The sequence below is a fragment of the Desmodus rotundus genome, chromosome 5 (genome assembly GCF_022682495.2).
Source record: "Desmodus rotundus isolate HL8 chromosome 5, HLdesRot8A.1, whole genome shotgun sequence".
Classification (NCBI taxonomy): Eukaryota; Metazoa; Chordata; class Mammalia; order Chiroptera; family Phyllostomidae; genus Desmodus; species Desmodus rotundus.
In genome coordinates this window covers 104,255,345-104,270,431 of record NC_071391.1, presented here as the reverse complement: position 1 = coordinate 104,270,431, position 15,087 = coordinate 104,255,345, and the positions used below count along the sequence as shown (strand labels likewise).

Sequence of the window (15,087 nt, the reverse complement as noted above, 5' to 3'; positions counted from 1 at the left end):
TTTGTATTTTTCAGTGTAGTTTAAACTTAAACCAGTATTTTTTTCATGCTCCCATTAGAAACTAAAAATGATAGATAATACAGTATAAGCTTTCTCTTTTGCTACTCTCTAACAGTTATGTCCCTTACTATGTCACTAATACTAATTTGTACCTTGATAAATTGTATGATTCAGTAGTAATCAATATCACATGGCTGACATTCTAGAGTTGTTGCCTTGGGACAGTTCAAGTTAATTTTTTTTTCAATTATAGTTGACATTCAATATTACATTATATTAGTTTCAGATACATAACATAGTGGTTATACATCTATGTAATTTATGAAGTAATCCCCCCAATAATTCTAGCACCCACCTGACACCATACATAGTTTTTACAGTATTATTGACCATATTCCCTTTTCCCTATGCTGTACTTTATATCCCTGTGACCATTTCATAACCACCAATTTGCACTGCTTAATCCTTTCACCTTTTTCACCCAATCCCCAACTCCTGTCCATCTGGCAACAACCATCGGTTTGTTTTCTGTATCTGTGGGTCTGTTTGTTAATTTTGTTCTTTAGATTCCACATATAAGTGAAATTATATGGTATTTGTCTTTCTCTATCTGGCTCATTTCACTTAGCATCATACCCTTTAGGTGTATCCATGTTGCAAATGGCAAGATTTTATTCCTTTTTTTTTTTTTAAGACTTTATTTATTCATTTTTAGAGAGAGGGGAAGGAAGGGGGAAAGAGAGGGAGAGAAACAGCAATGTGTGGTTGCCTCTTGTGTGCCCCCTACTGCAACCCAGGCCTGTGCCCTGACTGGGAATCGAACTGGCAACCGTTTGGTTTGCAGGCCGGCACTCAATCCACTGAGCCACACCAGCCAGAGCAATTTTATTCTTTTTTATGGCTGAGTAAAATTCCGTTGTGTATAAGTACCACATCCTCTTTATCCAATCATTTATTGATACACACTTGAGTTGCTTCCACATCTTAGCTATTGTAAATAATGCTGCAGTGAACACGGGGACACAAATATCTTTTTGAATTGGTGTTTTGGATTTCTTTGGACGTAAGCCCAGATGTGGAATTGCTAGGTCATGAGGTAGTTCCATTTTTAATTTTTTGAGGAACCTTCATACTGTTTTCCATAGTGGCTATACCAGCCTGCATTCCTACCAGTAGTGCACGGGGGTTCTCTTTTCTCCACATTCTCCAGTACTTGTTTGTTGATTTATTGATGATAGCCATTCTGACAGGTATGAAGTGATATTTCATTGTGGTTTTAATTTGCATTTTTTTCAATTTTTATTGTTATTCAATTACAGTTGTATGCCTTTTCTCCCCTCCCCTCCCCCCCACCCCAAGCATTTTTTTGATGATTAGTGACATTGAACACTTTTGCATATTTCTATTGGCCATCTGTATGTCCTCTTTGGCGAAGTGTCTCATCAGGTCCTCTGCCCATTTTTTAATTGGGTTGTTTTTTTCTGGTGTTGTATGAGTTCTTCATAAATTTTGGATATTAACCCTCATCAGATGTATCATTGGCCCATTTCTTCTTCCACTCAGTAGGTTATCTTTTTGTTTTGTTGGTAGTTCAATTTAGATTTAAAAATTCTGTAGTCCTTTTATCTCCCTGGTGTCTATTACCTGTCATCTCTGCCAGTCTTTTCTGCTCCTTTTCTTTTATTTCCTGTGGTACTTACTACTTCTAGGGAAGGACCATCCACATTTAGCCTCTGGGTATCGAAGGTCTAAGTCAGTCATAATCCTCCTATCTCTGTTTCCTCCCCCTGTGGACCCAAGTATTAGTCACTATAAATGAGATGGAGTGGCAGAGAAGTTGGGTGAGAGCCTGGCCAATGTCTGTGAGGTGGCTTGGGATAAATTACTTGCGCTCTTGCTGCCTCAGTTGCCGCCTCTGTAAGACTAGGCATGATTGTAGCATTCGTACCTCGCAAGGTTGCTCGGTGTATCAAGTGAGTTATTTCTACATAATGCCGGGCACACTGCCCGATACATGGCAAAGCTCAGTGCAGTCAATCATTATGAACAGTTAATTCTGTGATGCTGGTTTTATTTTTACCTTTTACTCCTGAAATCAGAATATGTCTTTCAGTCAGCAGGTGTTATAATTTAATTGGCAGTATTTTTTCTTTCCTAGTACCTCATGAAATAGTGATGCAAATTGAAATCAAAGGCATTATAAGTGGAAGGGATACAGTATTATTGTTTTCATTATGATAATGTGTAAGATTTCTGCCCCAAACTGTTATAGGATATTGCCGCCTCACCTTGAATTTCCATATTCTAAATTGATGTGAAGCAGTGTTTCCGAAGAATCTTACAACAGCAAAATTTTCCCCACCAGTGAACTAGAAGAGCAGCTATGAGTGTGCAGTTAGGGAGAAAGCGTGCTTGTGAATAGCTTTGTCTGCAGAGAAAGTGTTAGCCTCTGAAGGGATATTTCTGTGTCTTCAGATATAACTTGTGTTAAGTGTTTCCTGGTTTTAATGCCCCTGCTTTCACAATTTGTTTGATTTTGTTTTCTTTTAAGGGGTTTTACAGAATGTGATTTATTTTAACATAGAAACAAGTAGCCCATAGGAGCCATTTTAACCTTGAACATCACTGATACATAGTGATGTAAGTCCTACCTGTCATATAGAGGAAAATCATTCTGTGTTTTCCCTGGCAACACTATGAAATCCGCTGACCTTCAGTGTAGGAACTTCCTTTCCTTCCTTGTGTGGAGGCCATGAACGTGGCACTTCTGAGTCTCTTTTGGCAGAAAGGGTGGGAGGAGGACCCCAGATGTATTGAGGGCAGACGGAAAGTAACATAATGAGGAAAGCCGGAGTATAGTATTTTCCTGTGAGAGGGTTCCAACAGTTAGAGTAGAATTTCAGGTTTCTCTTTTTGGATACCTTGGGAGAGTTGGCTTGGTTTATGGACCAGCTGGTTTTCATGCAAAGCAAATATGAAACAAAAGAGAGGAAATGGGTCTCCCCTTAGAATTTCTAAGTGGGGCAAGAGTGTTAAAGAGGGAATGACTGAGTTTGGATGACGCAGCCACATCTTGGTATGGATTTCCTGGATGTACTTCATCTTACGCAACACACCCTCTTTTGAAATACTTGCCCACAGATTGCATTTCGATTTTTTTGCTTAAAGATTTTTCATATCTTGGTTTTAATTTTAATTATAGATTGCTCCAGTTGTGCCAACGAACTATGGCCCTTCCAGTAGGACGAGGGATGTTTACCTTGTTTTCATACCATCCTGTTCCAACGGAACCATTGCCTATTCCTAAGTTGAATTTGACTGGTATGTTAAAGTCTGGGCTCAGTGATCAAGGAAATGAAATGCTCTCTTTATCCCCTGTTATTTTGCAGTTGTTAATAGCTGCCGTAGTGCTTATCGCTGCACAAATAGCAAATCAGACTGAACATTGGAGGGAAGTAGAATGTAGTCCATTACTAATTTTTGCTTCTAATGAGACTATTTCCAGTTATAGAAAGGCACTTGAGAAAGTTTAGAAAGATATTATTGATAATGATAAGATCTTAAAATATAGTATGTAAAAATATTTAGCCTTAAAATGTCTTTTGTCTTATTATGAATGTATGATCCTTATACAAAGACAAGAAAATATACTTAACTTATAGTAGTCCCACTAGTGTTGACATTTTGGTGTATAAGTTCCCAATTTTATTTTTCCTCTTTATAATTTTATGTTTGTTTAATTATCAGAAAATTTAAATCCGTTTTAGAAACTATTATAAAAATTTACTATATAGTGAGCATCTGTCCTATCTATGTATCCATTTATGTATATGTATGTATGTAGGTATTGTATACACGTGTTTTTAATCAACAGCTTTATTTGTTCTAGAGTATTTTACTTAATGGAATATAATTCCTATAAACAGCCTGGTATTACTGGGAATTGTTTCTTGCTATTATAAGTATATTTGGGGGTGTATTCTTCTTATTTAGGATAATTGCTTAGAAGTAGAACTCTTAGGGCAGCAAGATTTTAAGGCTTGATGCAGCAGATTATCAAATTGCCTTTCTGACTGGATGCATGAACGCTTACCTCTACAGATAGAGAGTGCTCCTTTCCCGGTATTACTGATTATGGCTTTTATAGTGCCCATTTACCTGATACTAGTTTGAATGTGTTCTACAGATGACAATCATGTACAGTCAAAATTATAGAAATTCCTTAAAGTGTAGTGCATGTGGTTTCATGAGACCTGTACAAAATGTAATGTATATTTCAAGTTGCATAATTTTAAAAACTCAGGGTTTCTCTCAGATTTGTAAAGAGCTGTGCTTTCAGCAGTGTGTGGAACGTGAGAACAGCTGAGTGAAGAGCCCCCTCCCATCTCCAGTATCATACCTAGTCTGGAGTCCTCATCTCAGTGATGGACACAGCAAGCAGAGTGACCATCACTATTGTAATTGTTCTCTCTCTCAGAGATAAAGCATCTGTGACAAATATCAACAGCCATTGAACCTTGATGGAGGGCATGGGATATAGGTGTTTATTAGTCTTTGAACTGTTTGAAGGTTCTCATAGAAAAGGCTTGGATTAGAAAAGAATCTCATGAGAAATTGGCAAATGTTTTTAATGTTAAAATACATTAAATCTGGTTGGCGATGCTGTGCTTGGATGAATGTTAAATACATGAATTATTGTCTTTAAAAAATATAGTTAAATTTGCATGATTTAAAGTGTGTTTATGACTTTAATCCAAAATTTTATTCTTTTAGCCATTCTGGTAGGCAGCCCCTAAGAAAAAACTACCTTGATTTAATAATAAATTAATTTAGGAAAAAATATTTTCTTAGTTTCTTAACTCTCCCACTGATAGGCCTATTGTACATTTTGTATGTTGTTCTTATTGAACAATATATTCAATTCTTATTACTTTACCCATTGCCTTTCATTGATTTTATGTGCAAATATTATGTGTTATGTATATGATGAATTGCTGCTTTGCAAGGTTTACTAGTTTTTTCATTGTTTATCTCTGTGCCTTTTTTGAGAAAGTCAGAGTGTAACTGATGAACTTGTTTCCCAGTGTAGTGTTGTCACACAGCAGCATTTGAACTAGATCTTAGGTAAAAAAAGCGAATGGTAAAGTCCTACATTTTACTTTGTGCTTGTGTCTGTGTGTGTCTGTGTATGTGTTTATATACTCCAAGTAAGACATTGTGCATCTGTTTAAAATTTATTTTACATAACTTTCAGAACTGCTTTAAAACCATATTTTCAAACTTAGAGTGAATTGTGTAACTTTATGTAATTTTTAGCATATTTATTTTATATATTCATGACTTGAGCCAGTGTAGAATATTAAAAATATAAAAAGAATTCAATATATGCTTATACAGGTAGATCAAAACCAGACTCAGGGAATTCAAAGAAAACATACCATTTAGTTTACATAGCTCTTAAATAAATTGACCACAGAATCATTAAATTTAATGAGTACTCTTATGGTTCACTGGGTAACTCAAGTCTATAAAATGATGTTTTTTATAGCACTGTCTATGAATGAATTTGGTGTTGTTAACAATACCATATAATTATCATTATATATGTATACACACACACACACACAGACGGACGTATAAGTAAAAGAGCAAATTTAAAGAGGTACGTGTCTCTTTTTATTTTTTATTTATTTTTTAATAGTTTCTTTTTTATTGTATTTTTTCCATTACTTTTATTCCCCTTATACCTTCTTCTACCTCCACACGTCCCCTTTCCCCTCGCAGTCACCACACTGGTGTCTGTGTCCATGAGATCTTTTTATTTTTTGCTTGATCCCTTTATCCCCTAACCCCCACCCAGAGCTGTCAGCCTGCTCTCCATCTATGAGTCTGTCTCTCTTTTCCTTGTTAGTTCAGTTTGTTCATTAGATGCTGCACATGAGTCAGATCATAAGGTATTTGTCTTTCTCTGACTGGCTTATTTCACTTAGCATAATGTTCTCCAGGTCCATCCATACTGTCTCAAAGGGTAAAATTTTCTTTTTTACAGCCAAGTAGTATTCCATTGTGTAAATGTACCATAGCTGTTTTATCCACTCATGTACTGATTGGCACTTGGGCTGCTTCCAAATCTTGGCTCTTTTCCCTTAAAGTCCTGAGAAAAATATGGTGTGGCATATTTAAAATTAACGTTAGTGTCACTAAACCTCATGTTGGAATTTATTGTTAACATAGTTTAACTGTGACAGTAGTCTTAATTTCATTTTTTAATAAGCTTCCTGCTGTTCAAAAGAAAGATTTTAAAGCCATGGGTACCCTCATCAGATCTGTAGAGTGCCATGTATTTTAGCAAAAAAGGCAATGAATTATTTTAAGAAATTAAGGTTTTCCACCTTGCATCAAGTTTGACTCATGTGCATGACAGTTTCAGTACTTACAGTAACTTAATGTTATTAAGGGTTTCGAATGTAGAGAAAGCAATCTCTGTTCTCAAAAATCTAAATTTAACAACTTTGGTTTTGTAAATTTCTTCATTATTTTTTGCCAGTCTTTATTTAAAAAAATTTTCTTTATTGTTGGTCAAGTACAGTTGTCTCAACAAACTGACAGTAACTAGAGGGGAGGGGGAAGGGGGGTATTACAAATGGTGATTTTGTAAATTTCTGTTCTCTCATTTTACATTTGTTTGCATGAATAGGGCGTGCTCCTCCTCGGAACACAACAGTAGACCTTAACAGTGGGAACATTGATGTGCCTCCCAACATGACAAGCTGGGCCAGTTTTCATAATGGTGTGGCTGCTGGCCTGAAGATAGCCCCGGCTTCTCAGATTGACTCGGCCTGGATTGTTTACAATAAGCCCAAGCATGCTGAGTTAGCCAATGAGTATGCTGGCTTTCTCATGGCCCTTGGCCTGAATGGGCACCTCACCAAGCTGGCCACTCTCAACATCCATGACTACTTGACCAAGGTGAGGACTCGTGCTCCCAGCTCCTGGGGTTGTGCATCACCTGGGCTGTTGAAATAGCTCCTAATTGTTCTATTTGCTCCTCTTTCTTTATTTTTATACCTCTAAATCCACTCTTTTGGCAGGCACAGTAGTCTTTCTAAAGTATAAGTTGGAATGCATCACTTCCCTGGTCAAAACTGTGTAATGACTGGTCTTCCATTGCTCTGAATGTTCATTTAGGAGCCTAAGTGATCCTATTCACTTCTCCAGCCTTACTTTGTACCATTTTTCCACTTGCTCCCCACACCCCGAATGGGACTGGCCATTTTAGCCCCTGGCATAAACTCTTCCTCTTAGCCTAAACTCTTCCATTTTTATGTCATAAAAATTCACCTATTAAAGTATACAATTTAGTGGTTTTTAGCATGTCCACAGATTTGTGCATTGTTATCACTGATAACTTTAGAACATTTTTACCACCTTATAAATGAACCTCATACCCAGTACCAGTTGCTCTCTGTTCCTCTCTCCCGCCAGTCCCTGGCAACCACTGATCTGCTTTCTGTCTCTGGATCTGCTGATTCTGGACCTTTCATATGAGTGGAGTCATATAATGTGTGGCATTTAATGACTGGCCTCTTTGTCTTAGCAGAATATTTTCAATGTTCGACCATGTTATTTTTTGTATCAAGCATTTCATTTCTTTTTATAGCTGACTAGAAACTATTGTATGGATACACTGTATTTTATTTTTCCATTCATTAGTTGATGGGTATTTAAGTTAATTTAACTTTTTGGCTAGTATGAATAATGGTGCTATAAACATTCACATGTTTTTGAGTGGACTTATATTTTCATTTTTCTTGGATATATTGCTAGAAGTGGAATTGTTGCATCATATGATAACTGTCCATTGAAATTTTTGTGGAACCACCAAAACTGTTTTTCAGAGTGTCTGCACCATTTTCCAGTTGCGCCAGTAGTACCTAGGAGTTCTAGTTTCTTCACATTCTTGCCAATATCTGTTTTTTAAATTATAGTCATCCTAGTAGGTGTGAAATAATATCTCATTGTGGTTTGGGTTTGTGTTTCCCTGATGGCTAATGATGTTGAACAACATTTCATGTGCTCATAAGCTGTAAATTTTCTTTGGAGAAATGTCTGTTTAAATTCTTTGTTTATTTTTTAACTGGGTTATCTTACTGAGTTATATTCTTTATATATTCTGGATAGTAGTCCATTAACAGGTAAAAGATTTGCAAATTATTTTCTCATCCAGTTTTTTTTTCACTTTCCGATGCCATCTTTGAAATACAAAAGTTCTTAATTTTCATGAAGGCCAGTTCATCAATTTTTTTTCTTTTTCTGTATTTTTATAGTACATATTATTGATTATGCTATCACAGTTATCCCATTTTTTTCTCCCCTTTATTCCCCTCCGCCCTACACCCCTCTTCCCACAGCATTCCCTGCCTCCCTATTCCCCCTTAGTTCATGTCTATGGGTCATACACATAAGTTCTTTGGCTTCTCCATTTCCTATACTATTCTTAACTTACCCCTGTCTGTTTTGTATCTACCATTTATGCTACTTACTCCCTTTTCCTCCATTCTCCCTCCTCCTCCTCCCCGCTGATGACCATCCACGTAATCTCCATTTCTCTGGTTCTGTTCCTGTTCTAATTGCTTGCTTAGTCTGTTTTTTTTCAGATTCAGTTGTTGATAGTTGTGAGTTTGTTGTCATTTTACTGTTCATATTTTTGGTCATCTTCTTTTTCTTAGATAAGTCCCTTTAACATTTCATATACTAAGGGCTTGGTGTTGATGAACTCCTTTAACTTGACCTCATCTGGGAAGCACTTTATCTGCCCTTCCATTCTAAATGATAGCTTTGCTGGATACAGTAATCTTGGCTGGAGGTCCTTCCCTTTCATGACTTTGAATAGTTCTTTCCAGCCCCTTCTTGCCTGCAAGCTTTCTTTTGAGAAATCAGCTGATAGTCATGTGGGAACTCCTTAGTAGGTAACTGTCTCCTTTTCTCTTGCTGCTTTGAAGATTCTCTTCTTATCTTTAATCTTGGGTAACTTAATTATGATGTGCCTTGGTGTGTGCTTTCTTGGGTCCAACTTCTTTGGGACTCTCTGGGCTTCCTGGACTTCCTGAAAGTCTATTTCCTTTGCATTGGGGAAGTTTTCCTTCATTATTTGTTCAAATAAGTTTTCAATTTCTTGCTCTTGTTTTTCTCCTTTTGGTAGCCCCATGATTCGAATGTTGGAAGGTTTAAAGTTGTCCTGGAGGTTCCTAAGCCTCTCCTCATTTTTTTTGAATTCTTGTTTCTTCATTCTGTTCTGATTGAATGTTTATTTCTTCCTTCTGGTCCAAATCATTGATTTGAGTCCTGGTTTCCTTCCCTTCACTCTTGGTTCCCTGTATATTTTGTTTTATTTCACTTTGCATAGCCTTTACTTCTCCCTCTATTTTGTGACCATACACAACCATTTCTGTGAGAATCCTGATTACCAGTGTTTTGAACTCTCCATCTGATAGGTTGGCTATCTCCCCATCACTTAGTTATTTTTCTGGAGTTTTGATCTGTTCTTTCATTTTGGCCATATTTCTTTGGATCAGTGGACCTGTTACATTGTAAGGGGTAGAGCCTTAGGTATTCGCCAGGGCAAGGCAATCTGTGTCCCTGAATTATGATGGTGTGTTGGGGGGAGGGGTCAGAGAGGAAACATTGCTGCTTGCTTGGCTCTTGGCTGGCTTTCAGTCACTTCCCTTGCTACCCACAATCAGATTGGGCCCTTCTGGTGCTGATTCCTGGGTGGGTGGACTTATGTACGTCCTAGGAGCCTGTGGGTCTCTCCAACAAACTCTCCTCTGAGGCTGGGAGTTTCTCCTGCCCCTGCAACCCCCACAGATTTTTACAGCCAGAGGTTTTGAGACTTTCTTTTCCCTACCCTGGAACCATGGGTTGCGTGGTCTATCTTGCTCCCCAGTTGTTCCTCCTGGTTTATCTGCATGCAAATGTGAGACTGCCCGTTCCGCCAGCCGCCACCTTGCTGTGTGTCTTCTTCATCCAGGCTGCCCATCTCTGCCCTCCTACCAGTCTGAATGAATATTCTTCTTTAACTCCTTGGTTGTTAGACTTCCGTACAGTTTGATATTCTGGCAGTTCTGGTTGTTTTTTGTTTTTAAATTTGTCCTTCTTTTGGTTGTGTGAGGAGGCAAAGTGTATCTACCTATACCTCCTCTTGGCTGGACAGTTCATCTATTTTTTCTTTGGTTGTTGTGCTTTTGGTGTTGTATCCAAGTCATTGCCTAGCCTGAGGTCATGAAGATTTACTCCTATGTCTTCTTCTAAGAGCTTTATAGTTTTAGTTCTTACATTGAGTTCTATGATCCATTTATGGTAATTTTTGTATATAATATAAGGAAGGGCCCCACTTCATTCTTTGGCATGTGGCTCTCCAGCTATCACAGTTCTATGTTTTGATAAGACCGTTCTTTTTACATGGGATTGCCTCGGCACCCTTGTCAGTGGGCCATCAGTGTGTGTGAAGGTTTATTTCTGGATCAGCTCAGAGCCATTTACATGTTCTGTCACTTGACATCATTCTCTCTTAAGTTGAGTGTCCCCCTTTCTGCCACTTTCCTCGCTAATTTGTACTTATCCTTCAGGTCCTATTGTGAATTTTACTTTTTTTAGAGATTTCTAATAATTCCTCAGCCTCTCCTAATCTAAATTGGTACCTTTAAAATACTCTTTTGTATTACTTTGCACTTTTTCAATGCATTACTTTTTAATACTGTATTTGTATGTTTTTAGTTTAACACCTTTCCCCATTTGGGCGGTAGCTTCATGAGGACAAGGACCATGTGTGTATAGCTTGCTGTTGTATTCTTGGTACCTCTCACTGTGCTTATCACATAAAAGTACTTATTAAAAGTACTGGCAGGCAGTGTTTTATTTAAAACGTCATAGCTGTTTTTGGTAGTGGCTTAAGTTTCTATATCCTCTCTGTTGTAGGGTCATGAAATGACAAGCATTGGACTGCTCCTTGGTGTTTCTGCTGCTAAGCTGGGCACCATGGATATGTCCATTACTCGACTGCTTAGCATCCACATTCCTGCTCTCTTACCCCCAACATCAACGGAGCTTGATGTTCCTCACAATGTCCAGGTGGCAGCAGTAGTTGGCATTGGCCTCGTATATCAAGGAACAGCTCACAGGCATACTGCAGAAGTCCTATTGGCTGAAATAGGTATGATTAATAGTGCTGTGTCTTCATCAGTATACATTTCCCGCTCCAGAGGAACCAAAGTAAGAATGATAGTAAAATTATAAACATTAAGGAAAAAATAGTGGCTGATGTGAGGATAGGATAATTTGATACTAATAAAAAAAAAAAACTACAAGTAATGTTTTTCAGGGCTGGTATTACTGTGCAGGTTATCAGTCTGCATTTTTATTTGGCAAGCGGAGTAATGTCAGTGATGCTATTAATGAGGTGGTCTCAGTGCCATGTGAGCCTGCTTTTATTCTGCCGGGTCTCTGCCAGGCAGTGCCTAGCGGTGGTCTGCACCTAAAACTCAGAGTTGACTATTTTGGTCCCCAAAACACAGTGTTTATTCTGTTGGACAAAAGCACTTCCAAGAGAATGGAAGTGATAGATTCCTGCTTTCCTCCTTTACATGCTAGTGGGTGTGTTGGTGATGAAATGCATTGTCTGTGTTGTCATCTTTTTCTGGCCTGTGGAGATGCTATTGCCATTATTAGTATTGGTAGTAGTTTAGATACATACTTAAATGTCTTGTTCCGTCCTATTCAGGATCTTTTCTACAGATATTTGAGGATATATTGTTGAAGATACTTTATTCTCTAGATTGATTGCAGCAGTTAGCTGTTGCCACAATACTGCTACATAACAAATAGCCGCACACTTGGCCTGAGCATCTCTGCTTCTGGCTGCAGATTTGTGGGGCTGCTGTTCTGGCTCTGCTCCAGGTGCCTTATTCTGGGGCCCAGGTGGGAGGATGTGCTGCTTTAACAGTGAAGACAGAAGGCAGGGGGAGAAACCAATGTTGGAAGCACAGTTCAGGCCTTGGCTTAACATTGTGTCTGCTGAGATCCCAGGCCAAAGCCAGTCGCACATCCACTATAAGACAGTCTAGAGTGTAGGTGTGTATGTACTGTCACTGTAGGGCCATGAAGTATTGGAACAAACAATTTAGTCTGCTATGGTGATGAAATAAATTGTTCTCAAAACTGAAATTTTCCTACAAGATAATTTAACATTCTTTGCCTATTCTATAATGGTATCTGATGATATCATCCATGTGAGGTATCTGATTGGCAGCTTCATCACCATGACACGCCCCACTCATGCTTCACGTCTCATGAAGAGTTTTTTGGTGAAACATCAAATCACCCAGGTGACTCAGTCCCACTACAGCCTATATTTGGCACTTTGCAGCTTCCGGCTTTCCCAAAACTAAGGTCACCCTTGAAAGGGAAGAGATTTCAGACCATCCATGAGACTCAGGAAAATACGACTGGGCAGCTGATGGCCATTGGGAGAACTGTGTGAGGTCCCAAGGTGCCTACTTTGAAGGGGACTGAGGCGTCATTGTCCTATGTACAATGTGTCTTGTGTCTTGTATCTTCTTCAGTAAGTGTCTCTTTTTCGCATTACATGGCTGGACGTCTTCTGGACAGACCTCATGTATCTCACAGCCACAGCACACACTTTCGTAATGTAAATAGGAGATTGGATTCTTGTAGCTCTTTTATGTAATTCCATACTGTCAGAATGTACATACTGTTTTTGTACTGCCCTTTTCATATATCATCATAAATGTTTTTAAAAATTAATTTTATATTTAGTATCATTGAGTTGGTATTCTATAAATTGCCTAGTTATTTTCTTATTTTCAGGTCTTTCAGGTTGTTTCTAATTCTTTGCTATTGTGCATAAACATTATGCTGATTACTTTTGTGTAATATTTTTTTAATTGTCTTTTTCCTGAAGAAAAAAATCCCAGGAATGTGAACTTTTTGGGGGGGCAGGGAGGCCTTTATATATAATACATTTTGCTGCCTTAACAGGTACAGTTAGTGTTACAAATGTATAAATTTTGCTTTATGAAAGTATAAATTTTGCATCTAGCCAAGCTTGTATAGGATGAATACACAGAAATTCTGCATAGTAGGGTAGCTCAGTAATATATAGATTCAAAGGAAGTGTCTGGAAACAGAATATTTAATGAGCTTAAAAACTTGTAGGAAGTATCCATCCTATCCATTATCAGTATTTGAAGATGGTCTCACAACATCTAATGAATAGGTTTGAAAATAAAAAGCAAATACAAAATGTAAAAGATTAAAAATTAAAATTCTTTGAGCAGTCCTCCCTTTAAAAAATTTCCCCAACTTCTTAGTAATTAAAAAAAAAAATCAAACCTAAAGTTTCACAGTATTTTAAAGTTACTGCTTTCAAATTAGAAAATTAAAAGAATCATTTTGGGATTTATTTTGTAGTAAACTGACAGTTGTGCATAACCTTTGCGATAATGTCCTGTTTTTTGAGTGAGGTTATATTGAAACCATAGTTCTTACGCAGCTTACTAGAAAGTTAACTCTAAAACTCTTCGGATTGAAGATTTTAAGAGGCCAGCTTGAGTCACCCTATTTCCTCTCTCACAGGACGGCCCCCTGGCCCTGAGATGGAATACTGCACTGACAGGGAGTCCTACTCTTTAGCTGCCGGCCTGGCCCTGGGCATGGTCTGCTTGGGGGTAAGCACAGTCTGTGCCTTCCGAGGCTTCAGTGATGACATCTGCTTGTGGAGACGAAGAATCTTGATACTTTACTCTGAATATTGCTCTGCCATACTGTGACTTGATTTAAACTGATTCTTAGCTGTTTCTTCTTTCTGGATATGTTTAAGACATAAGATGAAGTGACAGCCTAATCAGACAGAAAAGAGCAAATAGTCAAAAATGTGTCTATGATGGGGAACTCGACGGGTCTGTAGTAGTCGGTAGAGAGAAGCCATAGCCTTTTCTTGGCCCCCAAGTGTTTACCAGGCCTGGCAGAATGTTGCCACAGTAGCATTTGCTTTGTGACAGAATGCAATATCGTGATGACCCATTTCTAGCCCCATCCATCAGACGTCATAGAGAATTGTCAAAAACATTTCATTCAGTGACTGTCAGCTGGAACGTGGGTTCCTTGAAGAACCACAAATACATTGTTAAATTGCAATTAAATTATACAAAACAGGATGGCAGGTGTTTGACTCTTCACCTTTTTACTTTAACTACAGGGGCAAATGATTCAGTGAGAAAGCATCAAAGTGGGAATTGGGACCTGAACTCTGGTCCTGACTAGTGAGTCTTGGACAACTACAGCATTGTCCAGTGGTGGTTAAGCAACTCCATAGACTGTGCAGCCAAACTGCCTGCGTCACACCTGGCCCTGCCACTTGCTAGCTGTGCCATTTTGGACTTGACTTTCCTCACCTATAAAACTAACTATTTGGTAGAATTGTCATATTAAATAAGTTAATCTATGTTAAACACACAGAATAGTACCTGGAACAGAGTAACTGTTCAACAAGTAATTTTTATTATTATAGTTATTGTTGCTCAAATGGTTCATAGCCACAATAATGAAGCAATTCAGATGTTCATAGTTTAGTTCTCATTTACATACTTAATATTTCCTTTGACTTTTAGTGCAGTTAACTGTATTTTGAGGCCTTTATGTATTTTGTGACATGAAAGAATTAACTTGAACATGGAAACATTGTAATTTTAATGTGAAATATTAATAGGGTGAGTAGTAACTCATAGTAATAGTTATTTTAATTGGAAAAAACCTCATAATACCCTGCTTTGAAGTTAGTTCATTCTCTTCCTTTTCATGGGTATGTGTTATGGACCTTATTTTTTAAGATTTCCTTTCACCTCTCTGTTATTTAATTTTCCAGCACGGCAGTAATTTGATAGGTATGTCTGATCTCAACGTGCCTGAGCAGCTTTATCAGTACATGGTTGGCGGTCATAGGCGCTTTCAAGCAGGAATGCACAGGGAAAAACATAAATCTCCAAGTTATCAAATCAAAGTAAGTCCAGA

The 15,087-nt window shown here is 38.0% G+C and overlaps 1 protein-coding gene across 3 annotated transcripts in view; it reads left to right on the top strand.

The window, feature by feature from the left end:
* Positions 1 to 15,087, top strand: part of ANAPC1 (anaphase promoting complex subunit 1) — a 94,047-nt gene that overhangs the window by 48,047 nt on the left and 30,913 nt on the right. For all 3 annotated transcript variants that reach the window (XM_045184888.2, XM_024576693.3, XM_045184887.2), the window contains 5 exons: positions 3,203 to 3,321; positions 6,698 to 6,969; positions 10,978 to 11,212; positions 13,654 to 13,745; positions 14,942 to 15,076. In XM_045184888.2, the coding sequence (XP_045040823.1) occupies positions 3,203 to 3,321; positions 6,698 to 6,969; positions 10,978 to 11,212; positions 13,654 to 13,745; positions 14,942 to 15,076 (853 nt within the window). The remainder of the gene's footprint in view (positions 1 to 3,202; positions 3,322 to 6,697; positions 6,970 to 10,977; positions 11,213 to 13,653; positions 13,746 to 14,941; positions 15,077 to 15,087) is intronic.